The 25,370-nt window shown below is 37.3% G+C and overlaps 1 protein-coding gene across 2 annotated transcripts in view; it reads right to left on the bottom strand.

The window, feature by feature from the left end:
- Positions 1-25,370, bottom strand: part of CALCRL (calcitonin receptor like receptor) — a 99,937-nt gene that overhangs the window by 23,675 nt on the left and 50,892 nt on the right. For both annotated transcript variants that reach the window (XM_026013529.2, XM_026013528.2), the window contains 7 exons: positions 20,176-20,266; positions 19,910-19,998; positions 18,744-18,836; positions 16,340-16,475; positions 13,734-13,844; positions 13,528-13,640; positions 12,003-12,094 (listed from right to left, as the gene is read on the bottom strand). In XM_026013529.2, the coding sequence (XP_025869314.1) occupies positions 12,003-12,094; positions 13,528-13,640; positions 13,734-13,844; positions 16,340-16,475; positions 18,744-18,794 (503 nt within the window). In that variant the 5' untranslated portion in view covers positions 18,795-18,836; positions 19,910-19,998; positions 20,176-20,266. The remainder of the gene's footprint in view (positions 1-12,002; positions 12,095-13,527; positions 13,641-13,733; positions 13,845-16,339; positions 16,476-18,743; positions 18,837-19,909; positions 19,999-20,175; positions 20,267-25,370) is intronic.

The following is a 25,370-nucleotide window of genomic DNA, read 5'->3' on the forward strand; positions in this document are numbered from 1 at the left end:
ACTACTTTCACTCATTACTATTCCTGAGCAAAACTAGTAATGAAAAGAGGAAATATAAGCAATAGAAGAACAGCCCGGTCTACCAAGTACTGCTTTCTTATGCTAGTGTGTCTAATTTAATTCCCTAATGCTTAGCTCTTTTCCCAACAAGACACTAACCATGTGTCTGGGAGGACAGCTCATGCCAGCTGGAACACTGCGAGAAAAGCAGGCAGAAAGCAATAAATCTACTACAAGGAGAAGGAGTACAGCTATCTTTTGTCTACGGAGGGGACCATGGACTGGATGGGTTCGACACAAAGTGATACACTCTCTTGGTAGCTCTCTCCGGAGGCTGCTGCGGGTCCACTTGGTCGCACTAGGAAGACCACAAGAGTGTTTCAACCGAGGTGATCAACGGATCCAAGAAGCTCCTGCTCCGTCAGACTGCCTTCTGCCTTCCTTCCAAGACTGCTCATTTACCATAACATATGAGTACGGGTGCACGAGGAACAAATGGGCGTATTTTGTGTGGCCAAATGGTGTTCTCGCATGTGTGAGCTGCCCCATGCAAGAGCGCTTCATGGTCTTCTAATGGGCAGGAAACCAAAAGTAGGAACAGTCAGGCCTCCTCTTACACCCCTCAAAAAACCCCCCTTAGAGATAAAATTTATAACAGTAGCTGCCACCATTAATTGAGCTTTTAGAACATCCCAGACACAGAGATAAGTACTTCACATTCATTATGTCATATAATAATAAGCCCTTGCAGTGTCATTATCTTTTTAATAAAATGGAAGTAGGTTGCTTCCGATCACAATCCTACTAAGTGATCTGTCGAATTTGAATGTTGAATTTTAAGAACATAATTAAGGTTTTTGTCTCTTTTACTATACATTTCATCACTGAGAACTGTTTATTGATGCATAAGTAGTATATTTTACACTATTTCTAGATTTTGAGGAAACACTTATGAATAATACAGATGTCATTCATGTGAGAGTAGAGGGTAAATACACACATAAGTTACGTCATGGGATTCCTGATAGTGTTACATGTTTTTTAGAAACTAAAATAGGATTAAGAAATAAAAACTATGACCAAAATGATGGGGAGACTCAAGATAGAACTGAAGAGGAGAAGATAGGGGAGAAAACCATTCCAAGCAGATTAAGAAGATACCCTGAGCCAAAGTCTTTTTTTTTTTTTTTAATTAAGCTTAGAGTTTTTACAGGGCACAAAGAACAATGTGAATAAAGGCATAAGGCAAGACTCCACCTTGTTTTCTTTTTATTTCAAGTTGAAGAAAGTAAAAGAGCATAATTTACTAAAAGAATTTTTGATTCTGAAGCTCATACTCATTTGTGTTACATTTTAATGTTCTGTTAGCAAATGTTAACAGCGTATTATCCAGTCATTTTTGGTTTTTGTTTTTCCTAACTAAGAAGATGGTACACGTCGTAGGGTTTACTTTGGCTTTCTCCTAATATATAGTCATATCTGTGGGTACAGTCTAGCAAAATAAACTAGGCCCACAAGAGTGGAAAACCAAATTGCAAAATATATCATGACTTTGAGGAGGGAACGTTATATTATTTATGCTATTTCAGATCATGAAGTTTCAATCCATTCAAGTGCCTACAGTCTTAACATCAAGCAATGGGTCATTTGTTTTCTTAAAATGATTTGTCATTCTATTTCCGTGAAAATTTAGCTATGCTTAAATAGCACCTATGTCTTAACTTGCTCACGCAAAATAGATTACACTTATGAAGAAGTTGTATATTTATCAAAAATATTAACAGAAATATGTGATCCTTAACATTTAGTTATAGCTTTAAATAATAAATTTGCTGGTGAAAATAAGCCCAAGATCTTTAATTCAGTTACTACTTTCTATTTCTATACCTGGGACTCTTCTCCGTAAACCAGTAATAGCAATTATATTACAGTGGAACTGATTTTTGTTAGAGAAAATCTATTGGTTTTTGTACTACTCCCTCCTTTTTTAAATCTGATACTCTAATGTGGGAATACAATGCTTTTATTATATAATTACAGTGGACATATTTAAAAAGCTTTCCAACCAAGACTCGCATTACTGAATAGGAATGTTTTTTGTTCTCACCATGTTTAGTTTGAGGCGGATGGATTTTTCACCACATTGATCAAAGTTCATTTTTTTGGAAATAGAATGAGTATGATCTAATAAAATATTACATGAAAAACTATGGTTAATTAACCAATATTCAGTGTTAAGCTGAAGGGAGCTTAGGATACATAAAGCAGAAGAAAATGTGTCTTGGAACCCTAGTGCATTAAGGAACTTACCAGGAGCGAAATGGACCAAAGAGTTGAGAAGGCCAGGATGATCCTGGGGAGGCCCGGAGACAGATGTTACTCAGGGACCACGTGATGACTGTTTCTGAACTCAGCCATTGTCAAACCTCTGATAGGGCACATCTGCCAGGTTTTAAACAACTTACTAAGTCAAAGTTCTGATTTCCCAAAACAAACATGTCAGGATATGGTCTGTAGAGTAAGACTCTGTGCTCTATGTTCCTCTGTAGGATCTCCTTACATGGTTAGTCTTGTTTAAAATTGACTTGACGGTTGAATCATGAACAGTTTTCAGGTGACAATTCTTAGCTTAAAGAAGAAAACTACACGTTGTTCTAGTTCAAGACATATGTGAAGAAACTGGAATTGAGTTAAGTGTTCACAACATTGATTGACTATATTTAGAACAATCTAAGAAAACAAAGATGAGATTTGGATCACTTGTCCTGAAAAGCAGAAATATAAGCATTAAAGGATTATTTTATCAGGAAAGCTGGGCCTAGGGATGCCTGGGTGGCTCAGTTGGTTGAGTGTCTGCCTTCAGCTCAGGTCATGATCCCGGGGTCCTGAGATCGAGTCCCACATCGAGTCTCCCTGTGGAGAGCCTGCTTCTCCCTCTGTCTCTCCCTCTCTTTCTCTCTGTGTGTCTCATGAATAAATAAATAAAATATTTTAAAGAAAAAAAAGAAAGTTTGGCCTATCAACTGCGTAGAATTTTTGCTGAATTTTATTTAGGACCTTAACTACCTAGAAATGACATCATTGTCTATATAGTTGCAAATGTGCAACTTGGCTTTGAAATTACTTGGAGTCAGTGTCTGAAATGTCAGCAAAATTAAGATGTCAAAAAAAAAAAAAAAGAGCCATTCCCCCCCCCCCCCCCCATACAAGTCAGATGTTACATGTGCTCCTTTATGTGCAAGAAGATGGAGCCCTTTATCTGGGTTGAAAGTAAGAGCAAGATTTGTTATGCTCTCAAATTTTAAACAGTAATTAAAATATAATTTATAACTAATTCTGGTAAAGTTTATTTATTTTTTTTATCTAAAGGGTTGTGCTTTGTTTTTCTAAGGATCATTATGAGTAAGAGTCATTGCCTCTCAGGGCTTGGCAAATCCCAAAGCTCTGTCTCTCTGTTCTCCTCCCTTTTGGTTCCCTTTCTTTTTATCTCTCGCTCTGACTCGTTCCTTTAATTGGTTCTAATATAAAACTGAAGTATATCTGGTAAATAGTGTTTTGAGTTCTCTGTTTCTAATTTAAAGCATGGATGAGTAGGAGACTTTTTCTTTTCTCTCTCTAAATAAAAATAATAAGCAGCACCCTAAATCAACTTTTTTGCTTGGTTCTTGGTTCTTTTTATTAGGATGGGTCAGTAACCCTGAATTAACAGACAAAACATGTCACCTCTACCAAAGACTGAGCAAGAATGACTGCAGTGCGGGGAGCTGGGTTAAGAAGCAGAAAAGAGAGAGGCACCTGGGAGGCTCAGTCGGTCATCGGCCTTTGGCTCAGGTCATGATCCTGCCTGGGATTGAGCCACGAGTCAGGTTCCCTGCTCAGCAAGGAGTCTATGTCTCCCTCCTCCTCATCCCCTCCCTCTACACCCTTTCCCCCCTCCCCCCTGCCATCCCCCTTGTCCCTCCCTCATCCCCTCTGCCTTCCCCCCTGCTCCTGCTTGCTCTCTCTTTCAAATGAATAAATAAAATCTTTGGGAAAAAAAGAAACAGAAAAAGAGGCTGCTAGCTTTTCGACACACAATGATTTTATGTGAAACCTCAATTCCTATAGGATGTTTCCAGGTTGGTGGGAAGAACACTAAAATTTCTAGGGCTCTTGACTCTTTGTAGGGGCTTCATTAACCATTCAAGTCAGTATTTTCTGAAGTGGTCTTGGTCTTCCTTCAGTCTAGCCACAGAGTATCCTATATAGTTTTATACATTTTCTTCTACTGATTAGAATTTTAAGGAGTCTTACTCTAATGCTTTTTTTTTTTGTTGATGGCAACAAGGAAGGCCAGATAAACTCAAGGGACTTGTCTAAAGGTCACAGATAAGTCATGGGAAAGTCAGTCTTAGAAACAAACTTCCAAGTCAGTTCATGTCTTTCATTCCTCAAGAATGTTCTGAGTGCCTACTACGAGCAAAGTCTCGTGCTAGGTAAGCCCTGGAATGTGTTATAGACAAACAAACAAACAAAACAGAGATGATTTGTGCTCTCGCGGAACTAACTTTGTGATGTTCTTTCCATTACTTGCTGTTCAGGGATGGTTGGTAGGTAGCAGCTTTTACTGTTTTGGTAGATAGTTCTGAGGAGCATATCATAGAAGTGTCTCAAAATCAAAGGCTACAAATTCTTTAATATGGCTTCAAGTACTGAGTTTAAAGCTAAATGGTATCTTGTGAGCATAGTTTTATTAATTTGACTAATTCACTTAACCATAAATTTTTCTGGTATAGTTATACGACTAATTTGTTTATGAAATTTTTCATTCACGGTTTACTTATTTTTCTACATGAACATTATGGCAATTTCTTTATAAATGTAGCACATACAAAACTAAAAATTGTGTTTTTTTCATTTCTGTTTTAAAAGCGCCCACTGGTATAATGTGCCTATCAGGGCTAAATGTTTATATAAAAATGTTTTAGTGGACTAATAAGACTGACAACTATGCCAATAATAGATAACGTTTCCAATTAGACATTCCATGTGACACTGAATATATACTATATTAGTACTTATATCAAACCTATGATGTAGATACTCATACAATAAGACGTGAAATTAAGGATTACAGAAATGAAAGAACTTGCTACACAAGTTCTTTGAATGACAGGGGTGGTATCTGAGACCAAAGGTGCCTCTCTAGAGAACATACTCTTAAGCACTCTCTGTGAGTCAGGATGTCTGGACATATAAAAACGTATTTAGAACACTGTACCTTGGTCTTACTGGGAAGAGGGTTTTTGATGATTAACCTGAAGCCTGAGAATGTATAATAAGAAAAAATTATACAATAAGAAAAAAATAATTTGTAGTTTCACTTCTTTTTGTTCAAATGCTCCATTTTTTCAAAAGACAAAGTCAAATAAAATTACTACACCAAGCAGAAAGAAAACAGATTGGGAGGAAGTCTGGATAACTTAGTTAACTACTTAGAACATAAATAAAATCAGGTGTTGGACTAGGTGGGTGATCTCTTCACTGGTTGTGGTTTACAATTTTTACCTGTTGAAATTTTTACCCATAATTTAACATTTATCTCAGTGAGGTTATCATTTTAGGAATCTTCTGATTCTATGAGTCAGAATGAGTCTTTCCTTCCTCTGTCTTCCTATAGCTCTTTGTACCTCCACACTAGCTTTTTCTTTTTCCACTTTATATTACTATTAGATGGGGCTAATTAATGTTAGATGACGACTTAGTGCAGTCTCTGTGCCTACATGATGAATATGGTCCAATGATACCATTAGTACTTCTTTCTTACCATTTATTGAGAAATTGCTACATGCCAATTACTATGTAAATCTTCTTTGTCCAGTATTTTAAACAACATTATGACTAAAACTGAGGCTTATTGAATAGTGGAATCAGGCTAAATCCAACTATTAATAAGTGGCAATGACAAAATTTGAATATATCCCACATTTTTAATTACTGTGTTACACTATCCGTTAAAACTAACTTATGCCTGAAATCAGATACACATTTCTTATGGTAACTCATAATTAAAGATTTTTTAAGTTCATTAGAGAATGAACAGTGAATTGTACTATCTGCATAAAGTTTAAGCAATGTAACTAATTGAAAACCTTAATTTTTCTTTAATGTGGAGGCAAGAACTAAATTCCACATGTTGGCAAGACATTCATTTGGTTTACCAAAATTTTGTGTGGCATGCTAGATATCATGTATAAGAGCATGGAAATTTTAGCAAATAATAGATATATAAATTCATTGTACACAATGTTCTCAGTTTTAAAAACTTGCTTTCTTTATGAAAAAAAAATAAGGCCTATTTATATTAGAATATGAGAACAACATTTGGGGCAACAAGAAATTTCTAGTTACTCTTTTAAAATGAGGTATGTGGGGTGCCTGGGTAGCTCAGTCAGTTGAGTACCCAAGTGGGTGCTGGCTCAAGTCATAGTCTTGGGATCATGGGACTGAGCCCTGCATAGGGTTCCACACTCAGCATGGATTCTGCTTGAGGTTCTTTCCTCCACCCTCTCCCTCTTCCTCTCCCTCTGCTCCTCTCTTAGCTCATGCTCTCTCTCTCTCTCTTAAAAAAAATAAATAAAAATATTTAAAAAAATAAAATTATGAAATAAAGTGAAGTATGACTCTACAGATTGTATCTTTAAAACTAAAGTACTTAGCATATATATATATATATATATACGCACACACACATAGTTATAGTATTTTATAAAAAGTGTTTTTCCATAGAGAAAATAAATTGATTCTAAAGTTTTAAACTTAAATATTTCAAGTAAAAATTAAAATTACTTGTATTAGTTAAATAGTGTTTGCATTCTTAAGTAAAGTGCCTAAATACATGGGGACGCCTGGGGGGCTCAGCAGTTCAGGGTGGGACCCCAGGGTCCTGGGATCAAGTCTCACTCTGCCTGTGTCTCTGCCTCTCTTTATCTCTCACTAATAAATAAATAAATAATTTTCAAAAAAAAAAACCCTAAATACATATATAAAAATATTGAACCAGATTTTCTTTAAATTACTAATCAACAGTACAGTTTTTCTGTATAATTTGCTTTTAGCTTATAAAATACTTTCACAAACACTAACTTCCCTGATGCTGAACTTATGCATTTTTATTTTAAAAATATTAATTATTTCATTATAATCCTCTTTATTAAATTACTGCTCATTCAGAGATGTGGGTTTGGAAGTAGCATTATGGATCCTTAGGACTAGCTATGAACTAACCCAGTATAGGAATCCTCCATTTCAAAACTCCCAATAAATTGACTTCTAATTTCTGTCTTGAGTGACAGGATGGCCAGTTGGTCAATTGGTGGTTCATTCTGGTTTGTTTAGCTGTTGGTATTTTTTATTTTTTTAAATTGACCCAAATTACTTTTATGTTACTATATAAACTCTATTCCCAAGTATAGTCATTTGGATTCGTCGAGTCATCTAATGTGCCCCTAATAGATCTTGTCTTTTTCTGGCTTGGTACCTTGAGTCCCTTATCAGTAGACATTATTTTCTTCAATTGCTTCACTGTCAATAAGCCAATTCTTATAACATCTGCTTTTCCTCTTACAAAATCAGTCCACAGTGGACAGAGTAAGTGACAGGTCTGAGTAGAGGTTTGGAATTGGATACTTTGCATTTATTGGTATATTCTGGCTCGTAGCATTGTTTTCACTTGGCAGTTTTCATCATTTTCACTACTGCCTCAGGTCACAGCAAGCATTTGCTCAATTAAATCATAGACTCTTTCATGAAGAAGCTTCGTTAATTTTACATTTGACTTTATGGAATTAGTGTAGGACTTTATTTACATCCTTGCTAAATTCAAACTTATTTGGGACCATTCGACTTGGTATTTGAAAAGACAATTGTTCTCGTTTTGACTACTGATTTTGGCATGTAATATACTCGCTATGCTTCTTAACTTTTTGTCATTCAGATATTAAATGTGCTTGAATATTTTGGCTTATTACATGGAAAATAAAAAGACATTATTTAAAGGGTCTCTGGGATGCCTGGGTGGCTCAGTGGTTGAGAGTCTGCTTTCGGCTCAGGATGCAACCCCAGGGTTCCGGAATCGAGTCCCACATGGGGGTCCCTGCAGGGATCCTGCTTCTCCCTCTGCCTGTGTCTCTGCCTCTCTCTCTGTGTTTCTAATGAATAAAGGGTCTCGATTGTAGGGCAACAAGAAATTTCTAGTTTCAAAATCGATAGAGATAGTTTCTAGTTTCGATAGTTTCAAATCGATAGAGATAGGTGGTCTCCTTAATGGCAATTAAAAATGTTCTCTGCATCCACTGTCACTAGTTGCAGTTTTAGAAATGCTGGATTAAGGAATTCGGGAAGATTTCACTGAGGAACTGATGCTTAGATCTGAAAGTTGAATACCTTTAAGTAGGCTAGGGTGGGAGGATAGGCAAGATATTCAATTAGAGGATACATTAATGACTTTGATTTTATATAAATTACAGTAGAAAGATTTTATGATTTTTAAAGCAAAGGATGAAAATATCCTATCTGTATTTGATCCAAAGCTTTGAAAATATTGTGGCTGCATTGTTTAGAATTAATGAAGGTTGTGAAAATGGATTTGCTGCGGCTAGATAAGACAAGGCTGGTGGTGCTGGCAGTAGAGGTGTAACTAAGCGGATAGGTTGGAGGGCTGTTGCAAGGCTGACTCCACAGAGGATGAGGAAAAAGGACAGGGAAGAAAATTGACAAGATGCAACAGATTACTGCTGGTGGTATTTTCTCAAAGCCTGGTCACTCTAAAAAAAAAAAAAAAAAAAAAACAAAACTGCATCGGTTTAGGAGGTACATATTATGAATTTGTTTCTTTTTTTTTTTTTTAAGATTTTACTTACTTATTCATGAGAGACCCAGAGAGAGAGACAGAGACACAGGCAGCAGGAGAAGCAGGCTCCATGCAGGAAGCCCAACGTGGGACTCGATCCCAGGACCCCGGGGTCACGCCTTGAGCCGAAGGCAGACGCTCAACCCCTGAGCCACCCAGGCGTCCCATGAACTTATTTCAAATGTGTTTATTTTGAGACACTTTTGAGATGATGTATTTCAAGAACCATAAAAATATATATACCATTTGACCAAGAAATCCCAAATCCCTGGGAATGTAGCCTAAAAAAATAGTGCAAAATATGGGAAAGGTTGTATCTGAAAATGTCCATTGCAGTGTTTTTTATGAATAGGAAACATTGGAAGTAATGTTAGTGGTCAAAAATAGAGGAATAATTTAGCAAATTTTTGTCAGCTTACTAAATGGAATATTATTCAGCCAATTAAATGACTAAATAATAGTTTTTAAAACTCTTTAGGGACATGGAAAGAATTATATAATGTTAAATTATAAAAATAGTTAACATGCTTTGTACATAACAAAGCAGTAAAAGAAGTGAATATGAACTAAACTGCAAAAATATAAGAAATTGCTCAGTAGGGTATTAAAATTATAGGGTATTAAAATTATTTAAGTAACATGCTTAAATTGATTTTTAGTTTTAAAAAATATTGCAAACTTAAGTGGAAGTCTTATCTCTCATGATTATTTGTTTTTAATTAAGGAGTGAATTCTTTTTCCTGAGGCTAGAAATAGTTAAAACTTGCAAGTTTTTTCCCAAGATTTGTAAAACAGTCTTAAATAACTCGTATTATTTCTATTTTATACCTTTAGGATAGAGGCTGATCTCCCTGAGATTCAGTCATAGTTGTAAGAGTTTTCATGGTTAAAAAAAGAAGCTTAGCTAATATTAGTTACGTTTAAATTAATTCTCTCAGTATGTTTGTGTGGTATGGGACAGTGCCGTAGATATGAAATTTTCATGAACTAAAAATCTGAGTTCTAGGAGTACTGCATAAATTTAATGGCAATTAATTGCATTATTTAGTTTTAAGAGCTGAGACAGTCAAATGGATAGTTGGTATTTTTAAATTATAGAGACTCTGTCTTCGTGAACAAGAAAAGGAATTAACCATATCTTTGTGAGACTGTTTAGTCATTTTAATATACTAAAGGAGAATTTGAAATTATAATTTTATTTTGTTTTTAAAGTCACTAAATATTAATTTTCATTGCCATATTTCACCAATAAGTTTGTTAGCATCAGCAACATTTCTTCACGTTGTCCATTAGCATAAAGTACATATTAGTATGGACCAGAGGACTCTATTGAAAAATTATCATTTTGGGCACCTGGGTGGCTCAGTCGGATAAATGTCTGCCTTCAGCTCAGGTCATGATCCAGGATCCAGGGGCCGAGCCCCACATCGGGCTCGCTGTTCAGTGGGGAGGCTGGTTCCCTCTGCCCCTCCTCCCATTCATGCTCTCTCTCGTGCTCACTCACTCTCTCTCTCAAATAAATAAATAAGTAAAATCTTTTTAAAGATTAAAAAAATAAAATTTATCATTTTGGAAAATGATTTATTTTCTACTCCTAGAACAGATATATTTAATCTATTATACAATCATAAAAAAAGTTTTCCCAACTCCAAAGACAGTAGTCATTTAAAAAATCATAAGTGAGGTAAGAATATATTTAAGAGTAAAGACATGAAGTTTTAATAAGCTATATGTAAGCAACTGAGAGGACATAGCTCATTCTAAAGGCATTGACTGAGAACTGGCCATTTGTTTTGAGCAAGAACCTTTTGATAACTTGTTGCAAAATACAGTATAGTAAATTTAAATCTTTAAGAAATGTTTTCTGTATTTTAGGATAAAAATTCTTTTCGATTAACGATACATTTTTACACAATTTACTAAAGAAAACGTCAAATATAAAGATGTTCACAAATACCTAATTAGCTTTATTCAGAGTGGAGTCTTCTGAAATCAGTTCCTAGGGGTGCCTACATGATGTTATAAATCAAAAGTGCCATTAAAAAGTATCTATGTGGATTCCTCGAAATAACTGATCTTGAAGATTTTTTAAAAGTTTTCCAAAAACAGCAATTCTGATGCAATCTCTAGATCCTGTGATTTTTGGAGCCATGAGATATGACATTAGTTGGTGGGTTCATCTATTATTCGATATACTCTGAATATTTGATGGACGGTGAGCCAAGAGCTGCTGCTCTAGTTACATGCATCTAACATCCAGCTGCCTGATGATTCCTGGGTTTGGATTATTGGGATGCGCTACTACTCTAGCTCGTTCTGAGGCTGCTAATGTCCCAAGATAATTGTTGAAGAAGAAAAGAAGAAGATCATGACAATGGTAATGAAGATACAATGAAATACAGCTACTCACTCTGCACACTGCATTCTAGAATTATTGTTGATGAAAAATTATGAAAACCATGTTAATGCATAAATTATTCTATGCATGGTTTGGAATTTACTTTCCTATCAATTTAAAAAAATCGCTTATTGATTGGTTAAATCAAGAAATTGGAGTTGACGCTTCCTTCCAAAAAAAGGAAGTAAATTTCAAGTAAAATTCAAAATATAAGCGAACTATATTAATGATGACCGCCCAAACAAGGAAAAGTAACCTAACCACACTATATTTAGATTATTAGATTTAATAATATTTATAAAATCCTACTGCCATTATTCACACAAAACACCAGTTTCTGTACTGTACCATGTATACTGACACTAAAATTGACCTAGAAGTTGAAATTTCAATTAAGAAGGCCTATAATGTTTGAGTTTCTAAAACAAATATATTTATATAATGATTTTGGCTCTCTTCTTACGACATGACTTCAGTCTTATGTGTCTACTAATTTTGTAAAGTTTGGCTTCAAATTTTCATCTACCTCTGCTCTATATATTTTACAAAGTCAAGATAAGATCAATATATTTCACATTATTTAAATTCAATTTATTTTAAACATAAATCATCTATATTTCATATATATTATCAGCACATGACATAAACATGTGCATGGCACTGCATTCACCAGGGACAACTAGTAAATCAAAAAAATATTTTACATGTACTTACTTGAAATAAAAGAATATGCCAAGCGAGATAAGCAGGGAAGCAATAGATAATCCGTGTCCAATTATAGTCAAGTAGAACAAGTTCAGTGCAGTCTATAATTTGTGTGAAAAAAAAACAAGTAAGCTCATATCAATACAATAATCCTCCATGTGTATAAGCTCGAGTCAACAGAATAAATTATATTTTTTAAAAATATGTGCTCTCATAGCCTTACCATTTCATTTAGCTTGTGGTAGATACTTGAACACATCTGGAATGAAGAGTGTCTATGCGAACTCATCAAGTGACATCAAAATTTATGAACTGTATATCCTTTTTATTTAAGCAATTAGAAGTCATATGATAGGAAGGAATATTTTTATTGATCTAGTTTGTGTAACATGTGAAACTAGCATTTTACGTTTTGAAGGATATTGACCGTTTTCACTCTATCACGTTGTGCACATTAAATCAAACGCTATGTAATTATTTTTGCATGTTTACTTTAGAGAAGGCTTTCTTTCCTACTGAGTTTTTCTTTTTCCTCTGACAAATTTGAAACCCCAAGACGGATCTCGATACAGTAATTATAGGAGCCTCTGATCTGAACATACAAATCTGTTTTTTCTCATGGTTTTGACTTTTCCTCTTTGGTTTTTTTTTTTATTTTCCTGTATTCCATCTATTTGTAACTTATTATTTTATTGTATATTTTTATAATTCTCTTTAAACCCTTCTCTGAATAAGCAAAGAGTATGTGATTTATAATTATAATGGTAGCTGACAGCCAATGCTTACTATATGCCTGTAGTTTTCTCAGGTTTTTCCTTGTATTCAGTCAATCCCTATGACAACCTAGAGGGTGGGTTTATTGCTATCTTCATTTTATACACAAGGGCAGGGAGGCAGAGAGAGGGCCTAGCTTGCCCCAGGTCACATAGGTGGTAAAGAGCGGGAAGAGGAAGTCCGATTGCAGGACTCGGCTTCAGTCACCGCCGACCACCTGCCTCTGTAGTCCCCCAAGTGCAAATACATACAGGCACTTTCTATCCAATCTTAACTGTTGTGACAAATCGTGACTAACCTTGACTTCCCTGATGGGGCTAAAGGTAGGAATGTGAGTGAGAATAACCCTGCAGCCAGTCAGCCAGTCGATAGGCAGCCTCCTGGTGAGGGACAGATGGAGCTGTTCAAACCCTGTTGGGCTCACCTTGTTTGCCTGAGCACAACTCCTGAACTTAGTTCTCAAAATTCCAACACCAAGGAAGTGTTCCTTTTTCTCATACTTTTAAAGTATGTTTTCTTTGGGAAATTTGAAACTCCAATACCGACACATTGACTTTTAAATACACTATTACCTAACAGGATTGCTTCCTCCACGTCACGACAAAATGAATAATTATTCTCCATTGTTTTTCTCAAAGTATATCATGAATAGGTTTTACAATAAATGGAACACAAGGTAGATTTTCTCCAATCCTCCATCAGCAACTAACTTTTTAAACAGACAACGTAAATTACATTTCAGTCCGTACTTGTTCCCTACCTTCACTTTCTCGTGTGTATTAACGTTACACTGGGTATAATTGGTCCATGTTCTGTTGCTTTCTGGATGTCTAAACCAGTTTCCATCTTGGTCACAGATCTTTGTGACTTTTTCTTTAAAATTAAAAAGGAAAGAAGACACAGTAATTTAGTCAACTTAGGTTTATGTAATATCAAGCAGATTTCTATGTGAATTTCTGCTTTTACCTGATGGATCGAAGTCCTGAAAGTAATCAGGGCAGTGCTGCATGGACTCGGTTCCAGCTGCAACATCGTTCCAGCATAACCAACCATCCCATGTTCTGTTGCAGTAAATGCCTGAAGGGAAGAGTAAGAAAACAGCGATTACTAGTCCCTCTAGTTATACGTGAAGACAAAGTCTTACTGGTGGGTCAATACTGACATGAAATACAGACCACCGACTGAAAATGAAGACCTCATATAAAATCTATAGCTATTATTTAAATTTTTCCCCAAGTAATTATTGGGATAACTGCTAAATTAAATTTAGAAATACCTATAAAAGTATACTTAGAAGTTCAGCTTTAATTCCAGTTCTCAAAGGTAGCTATTTATTCAATAAATCAAGTGGTCTTTGATAGTTGTCCTTAACCGGAAAGGTAGTAGTTCCTAAGTGTTCCTCCACTTAAAATCTTTTAAAATATGGGAAATTGGAAAATGTTTTATCTTAGAAACTGTGTTCTTAGGGCAAGGTGTTAGTATTTTCTGGAAAAAACAAAAAAAACAAAAAACACTCCAGTGTTTCCTATTTCATTACATTGGCCCTCACAGATATTTCAACCCCTCTACCAAATTCTAGCTCTTACTTCCTTTCCTTTCCTTCTCAAATGGAGTAGAGTGTTTAACATTCTGATGATTTCCGTTTACCAGCCTGAAGAGAAGGAACCTCTTACGTGAAAAAAAAAATTATGTTTTTTTTAAAGGCATAGAGAAGTAAAATGGCCAGTGTTCCAATGTTAGAACAGTCTATAATCAAATAAAGTAATTTCCATCTTGTCAGGCAAAGCACTCATAAATAGAAGCCCGATTGTTGTATGAAATGTTTGTTATTTTTAACAGATTTGTGCTGCAATCTCAGAATCAACCTAACTTTCATGGGAGTAGGAAAAAAAAAATTCTGTTGGCCTGAAAGTATAAATAATTCTAATTAAAAAAAGAACTCAGACCATGTCAGTTTTTTCTCCTGTGATTTTCAGACACTCATTTAAATAGTCTGCCCTCATACGTTACTAAATAAAATGCATTTTGTGGACTATCAGAGAAAAATTCCTGATAGAAAACATTTCAAATAAGTCCTTATCACTGGTCCAAAAGATTCTATTTAGTTAATGACAACCCTGGCAGTAGGATAGAGCGCAAGGCCCAGAAGTTACCACGCTGTGTGGTATGGCATTTGAGTGAGACAGGAGCAGGTATTCCATTAAGAGTTTCTGTGGTCAAAAGATTGGGGAAGCACAACGTTAAAATAAAGACAGTTCTTTATTGGAAGACTTTCTAGAGTATTTAAAATCACAAAGTGTGGTATGAAGCTCCAACAGGAAGACTGATTATGCAGTGATTCTAAAATTATTTTATCACAAAATTATCTCATAAAGATAGTTCTACTATTCAATATATCTACATGACCTGGAAGGAATTAATTTAATAGTTTTAAACTTATAACACTTAGATTTTAATGGAATAAAGCAAGAAGCCAGATCAATTAATACAGAATTTGTACACAACTCATGTACTTGATAATTTAACCCCTATTGACAGCGTCAGATAGTTTGTCATTGTCTGATACACTTCCAAGATATCTTTAACTGAATAAATTTCTCATGATAAAAATGTCTAGTTAGATATATCTAAATATTTCTCCAAAGCTAAGCAAATTACATTGTTCAGTTAGACTCTTCATTAAGAAGAATTGTTCCTTAAAATTCTAAATGTCGCCCAATGTGGGACACTTTTTTCCCTCACAAGCAAGTTCATTTTGTCAGTTACAAATATTAATAATGTCTTACTTTTAGCATTTCATTTATATAAGAAACATTATATATCATCAAGTATTTTTCCAAAAATTTTAAGATCTTTGTTTCCACCGATAATTTAGCAAATCGAGCTTTGCTTTGTTTTGTTGTGAGTTTTGCATTTTATATTTTGAAGCTATACCCTGTCTTTAGGGTTGCCAGATAAAATACAGGGCCTCTTTTTGTGTTTGATTTTTTATTTTGTTTTTGTTAAATCTGGCAACTCTGATTGTGCTAGTCATCTTTGTATTGTCAGAATCAAGGCAGATATCTGGCATTTAACAGGCCCTCAGTAATGTTACAAAAATGTCTAAGGAATATCTTAACTGAAACAGAAGAACTTAGGCTCATTAGCATTGCTAACAAATGTATTATGCAGAGCACGTGTTGCAAAAAAAAAAAATTGTGATTTTATTATGCAGACTCCCATCCAGCAGCTTGTGGAAAAAAAAAAAAAAGAAATACAGATTACATAAACTGAAGATCAACAGCCACTGATTTAATTCAAGACACACATTTGATATTTCAAATATCTTTATACCATAGAAAAAGTTACTAAAAATATTCCTGTTACACACACCTTTTATTAGATTTTTTTAAAAGGAGCCAGATAAATTATGACATAAAATAATCATACATAATTAAGAATGTGCACATACAGGAAAGCTAACAACTAACCCATTTTTATTAATGGACCTAAGAAACTCATAAATGATGTAATGCAGTAGTTTTCTTTTAAAAATATATCAAATGCATTTAAACTTAAATAGTCCTATTTACCTTCTGTTTGTTGAATAGGGTCTTGCATAATTTTTTGGTAACACTCGTATTGAGCTGTCATGATTTTATTTCTAGTGTAGACACCCAACTGAATTAAGTCATCAATGTTCTCCTCGGATTCTGCTACGCCGAGAATCTAAGGGATAAGACACACAAACAAAACCTTCAGAATTGGGAGACGATCAGAGCACAGTGATGTGCTACGTGGTCTCTTGGCTCTGGGAAGAGAATCCCTGATTTGGAGTGTTTTCCAGTTTTCATGGTTTAAATATCCCCACCGCATCTAATTTCAAGTGACCCCAAGCAGCTGCCAGGGCAGCCCTGGCAAGGACAGTCTCTAAGGGGCTCCCCGGCGCCTGTGGGAGCTGGCTGTAGGACGAGCCTTCTGGAATACACAAGAGCCATATGCAGGAGCCACCTCTACTTTTCTCACCTGCTCTGTGAACAGGAGCAAGACATTGAGCCCCCTGAGCTGCTGCTTTCTTGTCGTAAAGTGGGACAAAATTATATCGAGGTAACAGGAGGGAAGCATCGGACACATGGCAAATATTCAAAATCGTTGCCATTTTTATCATCATATTTTGATAAAATATTGAGAATATTCATTTTTGCTGTTGGTAAAGAGACTTTTCATCGTACACACATCAGTAAATGTTTTGGACGAGGTATATATTTATGATCTTCCAGTTCAGTAGCACTGTTTTAGGCCTCACTTCTGTTTTAATATCTTCATGACTTTTCATTCCTGTTTTGTACCATGAAGCCCCCATATTCTTTTAATTTTTTTTAAGATTTTTTAAAAAAGATTTTATTTATTTATGAGAGACCCAGAGAGAGAGGCAGAGACACAGGCAGAGGGAGAAGCAGGCTCCTTGCAGGGAGCCCGACACGGGTCTCGATCCTGGGACCCCGGGGTCACGCCCTGGGCCCAAGGCAGACGCTCAACCGCTGAGCCCCCCAGATGCCCCATGAAGCCCCCTTATTCCTGATTCTTGTTCTCTAGCCCGAATCTGTAGGTAATACATTCTAAATAGTAATATTCCCTCAGTGTACGGCACCCTCATTTTCACTATCACCTGCCCACCATTTAACATTTACTCTAATTCTTTGATTAGTTTTAATCTCCTAATAAAGATTGATGCAGCAGCTGTGCTGCACGAGCAATAAATGTAAATTTACAGCATCAGGAAAATTAATATTTTTCTCCTGTTTTCAGGAAGTTTGTAGAATTGCATAAAACCAGTATCATTTTTTGTCCTAAAAACTCAGATTTGCGTACTGTCTGAATGAATTCAAGAAAAAATGGCCACAATCCTTAAATTACAATAATCAGATTGGTAATCTGATACGGAATTATCTGCCGGCGAGCAGAGTTGGCAGGTGCAGCTCTTTGGCACACTCGGGAGGAAGCGAGCTGAAGAAACAGGAGTCTTGCTTCTTGAATTCTCGTCTATTTACCTAAGATAACATCTGAGCAGTGCAGCGTCTGGATTGCCCGAGACCAGAGAATGTTTTCAGATACAAATGCTGACGGGAATGTAGTCTTGCTTTTTACTCCTCTAGTTTTTCTATATTTTGCTTGAGTGTCTTTATTTGAATCTTTTTATGGGGATCGCTTGAAAACACCACAGCAAAATTATTTGCTGGCACAGAATTAAGTGGGATTACACCTCTCGGTTCCTAATACATGTAATGAGGTAGGAGGACAGTCCCTCTTTTAACGTGGGACAGAGAAAAATGTGAACAAAATATTTCTGTAAATAAAGTTCTAGGTTTAAGGAATATGATCCCTCCACTAGAGCCGTGGCCTCACATTCCCTGCAGACGCGGGCAGGGGCGTGCAGGCGTGTGCACGCTCAGGGACACACCTGCCCCAAACCCAGCATCAGTGCCTGTCAGAAAGAGATGCCTAATACGTGTTGGAAAGAACGGATAAGGAAATTAATTTAAAAACAGTGCCTGGTTTCAATTAATATAGACTCATCTATTGGCAGAGTGAGAGAAACCCCAGCAGGTTGCAGCCTGCTTTTTAAACAGATTTAATGCAGAATCAACAGTCTATGTACCATGTACAACGACACCACAGAGCATTTCATTTTTATTTCAATCGCTCTGATAATTACCTTCCTCTGAGGTCTTTGACATTTTATCATTGACCGTCCTCCCTCTGACATCCCACCCCCACCGCCACTGCCGATAGTGCCTCCTATCGAATTAAAGCCTGGAAGTGTGCACTGCAAGAGAATAAAGTATTGCTTTGTTGATTAAAAATGTGCTTATATTTATGCATCGAATAATTGCATGTTATTCTGTTGTTCGTAACCCTTCTTAATATTGGAATATTGGCATATTGGAAGTTAAAACCAATAACCGTAAATAGGGAGTTGCAGGAATTTATGCTTACCATAAAAAAAGGCAAGATTAACAGGAAATGCAGGAAACACTCTTTCTCCATCTTTGAAGCCAAAAAGAAATATGCTATATAATATAAAACAAACTGCAAATGAAACAAAAAATATATATATAATTAATATTTATGAAATAGACACAGATGGTAGGTACTCCACGGTAAATTTTTTTAAACTATACAATAGTTTTGCTTGAAGAATTTGATTAATAGTTTTCTGTATTTCAAATGTTAAGAACATTATGGCTTAAGGTATTAAAGAACCTAAAGACATTCTAGTCTTACGAACAGGAAAGCTTCTTACATATGAATTTCTAAGTAATTATAAAACATCTTACTTTCCTTGCCTTTACCAAAATTGGAATGAAATGATTAAAGTCAAAATAAAGAGTGTCACAAACAGAACATAAAAGCACAAATTTTGAAAACGTATTTTACTATAAAGCTCACCTTTATTTTCTTTTTTTTTCACCTTTATTTTCCATCAATATTAATCTCATTTTTAACTTTCTGATTCATCAATAATTTATGGGGGAAAATTCTTCTCAGGCCAATTTCTTGAGAATCAACAACCATATGTCATAAAAATGGCCCTTATAACTTGATAGAAATTCATCATTTAATCAGGAAATAAAAGATTCCCCAAGTCATCTATGTTATTAAAATGAGGTTACAGGAAGTGGACAATACCACATTAAGTATTTCTGTTAAATATTTCTAACGGTAGATATAATTCTGAGCTCATGAAAATGGCTCTAAAGCAATACCCCTAACTTCTTAATTCTTAGAGACAAACACTGGTGGGATTGCTTACTCCCCGTAAGGCCCATGAGCAGCCTACTTTGACAGTATTTTTATGAGATAGAAATTTTCATGATATAGTCATAATATAATATTAAACTGAATGTATAAGAAGTATTTTTCAAGGCAAGGGAGATTTTTAAAATCCAGTTAATAGATATTTGCCAGATAACAATGAACTTAGATTTAATTTTTTTAAGAAACTGGTCATGATTCTTAATATACAGCCAATGTTCGAGTAAGAATTACCAAAACCGTTCCCACATATTATACTTATTATCTGTATTATCACATGCAATGAGAGCACACGAATTTCTAGAACATAGAGTCTGTGTCATTGCTTGCCCTCACCAATGACTCACCTAGACACAGCTTTTCCTTTTAACTGTAGCAATCTTCACGATAATGTTTGTCTTCTATCAGTTATGCTGAGTTTTTATTATTAGTTGATCTTGAAAAAAAAATAACCAAAAATTCAGGATGCATTGTATTAATTTTAGATATTAAAAACATTTTGTAGCAGAAGGAAAACAATGAATTAAAGTTTTTGCAATTTAATAATTAATGAGTTGATATTTTAGTTTTTATTACATTTTACTATGAGAAAATCTAATTTTCCAATACTTACATACACAATTGTCTCCAGACTCAAATCACATTTTCCCTCGGATCATATCGGACATTGTCGTGAAGAATTTCTTCAATCCAAGGGTCATGACCTAAAATAATTGATTGATGTAATAATTTAATGTCATTTCAATGAGCCAACAAAATTTCCATGATTTCCATGAAAATTAAGATTTTCAAAGAAAATACTGCTATTATTATTAAAGTATTTTTATTAAATATTAAAGTATTTTTATTAAGCTATTCCAATTTTTTTAAATTTATTTTTATTTTTATTTATTTATTTATGATAGTCACAGAGAGAGAGAGAGAGGCAGAGACGCAGGCGGAGGGAGAAGCAGGCTCCATGCACCGGGAGCCCGATGTGGGATTCGATCCCGGGTCTCCAGGATCGTGCCCTGGGCCAAAGGCAGGCGCCAAACCGCTGCGCCACCCAGGGATCCCCAAGCTATTCCAATTTTTAAACATCTCTTTGGCTTATAATATATTTGGGTTTTTTTTTTACAAATATTTGTTGTTTTCCATTATATGGAGAAACTTACATTAATTTCCATTCATCTGCAATGGTTAAGATAGTGAAAATTTGAATTACACTACAGCTTTCCTTTGAATGACTTTCTTTAATGACTCCTTGGAATGTGTCCTAGTTACATATACCCATTTCCCTTGCCGGTATGGTCTCTGGAAGCCAGAAACGACATCTGATTGATCCATGTATCTTTGGGGACTGGCAGTTAATTTACATTTGCTGTGCAAATGCATGAGGAAATGAATGAAAAAACTAAACCAATATGCTGCTTTAGGATTTTAAATTTACACTCAAGAAAAATAAGCATAACTATTAAAACTGCCATTTCTTCTGTTGGAAGGCTCTTGATAGTTTTGAAATCTATACTGACAATGGAAATCGGGAAATCAAGTTCTCACATCAGCATTTTTACTTTCTTAAAAAATAACGTCCTGAAAACTAGGTTCTTTAAGTTCTGTGGCTGTTTGGATTTTGAATAAACAGTAGTTTACTGACTTTGGAAGTCTTTATAAACGTTAAACCAAACCTAAAGCACTGGTAGTTCCCATTTCTGTGTGTCACTATATGGAATCCAGAAGTCTACGAATACGAATGAAAAGAAATATCATTCTATTTGGAAATGAAGTTTTGTTTCTTTTTAATGAAATAATGCTTTGACGATTTACACATGAGTCGGGATTAAATTAACTATACTATATGCCTGGCACAAAAATTGGAGGGAAAAGCGCTTCACAAACACACTTGGGGTTTTGCCCAAACCCAATGTATTTGAAAAACATTCACCCGACACCAGCAGCTCTTTATGTTGCTTATCCAATAGGCTTCAGAGTCAGATGTCCAAACAGTATGTCAGTGAGGCACCTCTTCGCGTTTACTAGATTATCCTGGCACCAACAATTTAAGAAGACTTCATTCATTTCAGACATTATTTGCCAAGGCAAACAATTGTGCTTTCATAGCCTCCTTCCCTTCGTCACCTGATTCCGTAGTGACCTGGGAAGCATGTTATTAGTGACAGGGCCGTTTCCGGTGGTGTAGACTCGTAGAACTCCTCACCCAGGGCCTGCTCCGCGGCCCTGGTCCTGTCAGGTGCAGCAGCACGTCTGGGTGGCACCTTTCCAACCCAGAGGGGCCCGTACTCTCCACGCGGCCTAACACTTGAGCGTCTGCACGGTGAAGGGCCTGTGGCCTTTCCTTGCCAGCAGACCCGTGGTGAGTGGTGGTTAAGGAGCCATCGCCACTCTCATGGCAAGGTCTCGAGGTCGGTAACCAAGGCCCGTGCTGGGCATGTGGGTAACACCCTGAGGATGGACCCGAAGGTCAGGTGGAGCCGAGGCTCCTGGCGGTGGATGCGAGGGCACGAAGGTCACCAGAGTATGTTGGGCCGTGCTCCTCAGCTTGCCTCCCTGGTTCTCTGCGTGCTTCTAGTATGTTCACTGAGCAAGTCCTTCTCTCTTCCATGTTTGGCTTTTTCCAAATTTATCTTTGCTAAGATACGTTTGATGGTAACTGACCGAAGCTCTTCAGCAAATCATTGCAAATCTCAGGTCTTGTTAGATCCTCTACTGACAGCTGAGCTGCTGTGGCCTTGTGTGTACTGTGGTCCCAGCCAGCTCTACCGAGAGGTGAGGGAGCCAAGGGTCAAGATAAATGACCAGATCCGCCATTGGGCCTTTCCAAGTATCCTCAGATTTGTTTAGGAGGAACAGGACTTATTCAAATCCAAGAAAGCTCTCATTTAAACTCTTAAGTGAATTTGTGATCACAGCATCCTAGTAGTAGGTGCGGGCACTTTCTCTAACTGCCAGCCTCACGGGTCCTATCAGCTCTGTTTTATTTTCACTTCTCAAAACCAGACAAACTGGAAGCTTTGGTTCTATAATGAGAAGCAAAATAATTTTCTTTACTATACACGTGGAATAAAAAAGAAGCTTATTTCCAAAGAGTCTTCATTCTTCTTGTCCAAAGAATCGCCAACATAAAGTAAAAATGACTTATTTCATCACAGTAAGAACTTTGAAGAATGTCGTAAAACCTCAAAGAACTTTTGAAATATAGTTTCCTAGTTACTCAGGACTTTTATGTGATCTCATTCGGGTTTCATTTCCTAAAATTACCATTGATCTGTACCACAAGACATTTTCATGGGCCTACATTTCCAAGTCCAAAACTTTGATTTATTTTTTTTTTAAGATTTTATTTATTTATTCGTGAGAGAACCAGAAGGAAGCAGAGACGCAGGCAGAGGGAGAAGCAGGCTCCATGAGGGGAGCCCGATGTGGGACTCGATCCCAGGGCCCCGGGGTCACTCCCTGAGCCAAAGGCAGATGCTCCACCGCTGAGCCCCCCAGGCGTCCCTCAAGTCTAAAACTTTTAACCAATCTTTTCTTGCTTACTTCAGTGTAAAATCAGGTTTTATTCTACATAAGAAAGTTTTAAATCAGGGTGACTTAATCAATACGAAGTTATCAGAACACAGAAGCCTAAGTCCTGTAAATGCGCAGCAGTGCCTTGCAAACCTGCTTTTCATTTTCTCAAAATCGTATCATTCTTAAATACGCTTTTCATCAATGTGTTTTTCTCTTACCAATTCTTAGGTTTAGCTGAGTTGCCTAACCCGGATACTAAAAGGATATGTTCACTTCCAAGGTTAAGAAAAAAAAGCCAACTTTTTAACTTCCATTCCTCCATTTCCAGAATATCTTGGATTTCTGTGCCCCCCAGGCCATGCCCTCTCCTTCCATCCATCCCGTCACTGGAAGGCGGGCGAGCAGAGGCATTTCCCGCACACCCCTGCTTACCAGCAAGCGTCCTCAGCCTCGTGTGGGCACGGGGCGGGTCTCCTATTAGCCCACGCCTTCCCCTTAGGGCACATTCACTGGTGACATTTCTCAATCAAAAAGGGGAATGGGCCGCGCCCCAAGCCCGGGCCGCGTGGACGGCAGATGGAAGCTCCTTTGGCCCAAGAAGGCGCCACTAACTCACCACATCCAAGTACCAGACCCTGGTTACCTTTCATTTTCCCTTCAGTGCTTATTTTTTTGGCAAAACCTGTCTTTCTGCTGGAATTATTTTAGCAAATTACTGTCTTTACTTCCAATAAAATCTGTAAGAAATAAATGCCAGTGTAAGGTCTTAACTCCCCACCCCCATCTCGGTCTGGAATGTCCTAGACACTTTCAATCCATGAAGCAGTAAGAAAACTCAAAGACCAGGACTTCTTCCTAAGCCTCTGGTACGCACGTAAGAGACTCGAAGAGAAGGGCTTTAAACAAAACAAAACAAAACCCAATATCCCTTGCGGCTTCCGTGATTTTTTAGACGATTGAATGAATGGGAGCCACCAAGTCGCTGACGTAGCATAAGCCACTGTTCCTCGAACTGTGCATTCTCGCCTCACCTGCATCAGAATCACTCCCGGAACATGCTGGACGCGGGAGAATGTCAAGGCCGCACCACAGACCCTCTGAATCAGAACCTTTGGGAGAACTGGGACTCTGCGTTTTTGGTGGGACTTCAAGGAAATTCAGGCCTTTTAAATTTTGGGAAGCACAACGTAAATACAGCAGCCTCCTTGGACCGTGCTGAGTCCTGGACCCGCTCACACGCCTCTGGCTCTTGGTCCTGCCAGACTAGGCTATTCTGTTTTTTTTTTTTTTTTTTTAAGATTGGTTGATTGAGGGGATCCCTGGGTGGCTCAGCGGTTGAGCACCTGCCTTCGGCCCAGGGTGTGATCCCGGAGACCTGGGATCGAGTCCCACGTCGGGCTCCCCGCATGGAGCCTGCTTCTCCCTCTGCCTGGGTCTCTGCCTCTTTCTCTCTCTCTCTCTCTCTCTCTCTCTGTGTCTCTCATGAATAAGTAAATAAAATCTTAAAAAAAAAAATTTGGTTGATTGATTTGAGGGAGGGGGAGGGAGAAGGAGAATCATCAAGCACACTCTCCACTGAGTGCAGAGCCTGACCCAGGGCCGGATCCCAGGACCCCGAGGCCGCGACCTGAGCTGAAATCAGGAGTGGGTCACTTGGCGGATGGAGCCACCCAGCTGCACCCCTGCAAGACTGTTTTAAAAGTAACTACGAAGGGGACTGGCGGGATCAGCCCGAGGAGCATGTGACTTTTGATCTTGAAGTCATGAGTCTGAGCCCCACGTCGGAGGTAGACCTTACTCAAAAAATCTATCAGGTCTAAATCCAGCAAAACGGCCTGCCACGACCCCCTGCACAATGCACGTCGCAGAGCTGCCAAAGTACTCAGATGACTCTTTTTCAAACGTTGCCTGTAATATTGTGATTCCTTTTTGTGTGTGTCTGTTTATGCCACTAGATGGAGAGCACAGTCAGAGTAGGACACGCATTTGCTCCGTCCCTGTAGCTCCAAACCCTAGGCGAGCCGAGAAGGTCCACATGGGGTGTTTTGAAAGGATCACGTACAATACGGAGGTAATCGAGTTGGAGAAGCTGGAGTTTGGGGTGCTCCTGGCCCCATGAAGCACACATTTTCTGACACCTTAAGAAAAACTCATTGACTGGATTCAGTGCGTCTTGATGGGGCCTCGGGATAAGCGTGTTTTCAGGTTGCGAAGTGACCCCGGTATGCAGCTCGCGTTGAGAACCGGTGGTACTGCCAGGAGAATCCCGAGGGAGCCAGAATCATAAGCTTCCAGGTA

Source organism: Vulpes vulpes, chromosome 3 (assembly GCF_048418805.1).
Source record: "Vulpes vulpes isolate BD-2025 chromosome 3, VulVul3, whole genome shotgun sequence".
In the NCBI taxonomy this organism is placed as follows: Eukaryota; Metazoa; Chordata; class Mammalia; order Carnivora; family Canidae; genus Vulpes; species Vulpes vulpes.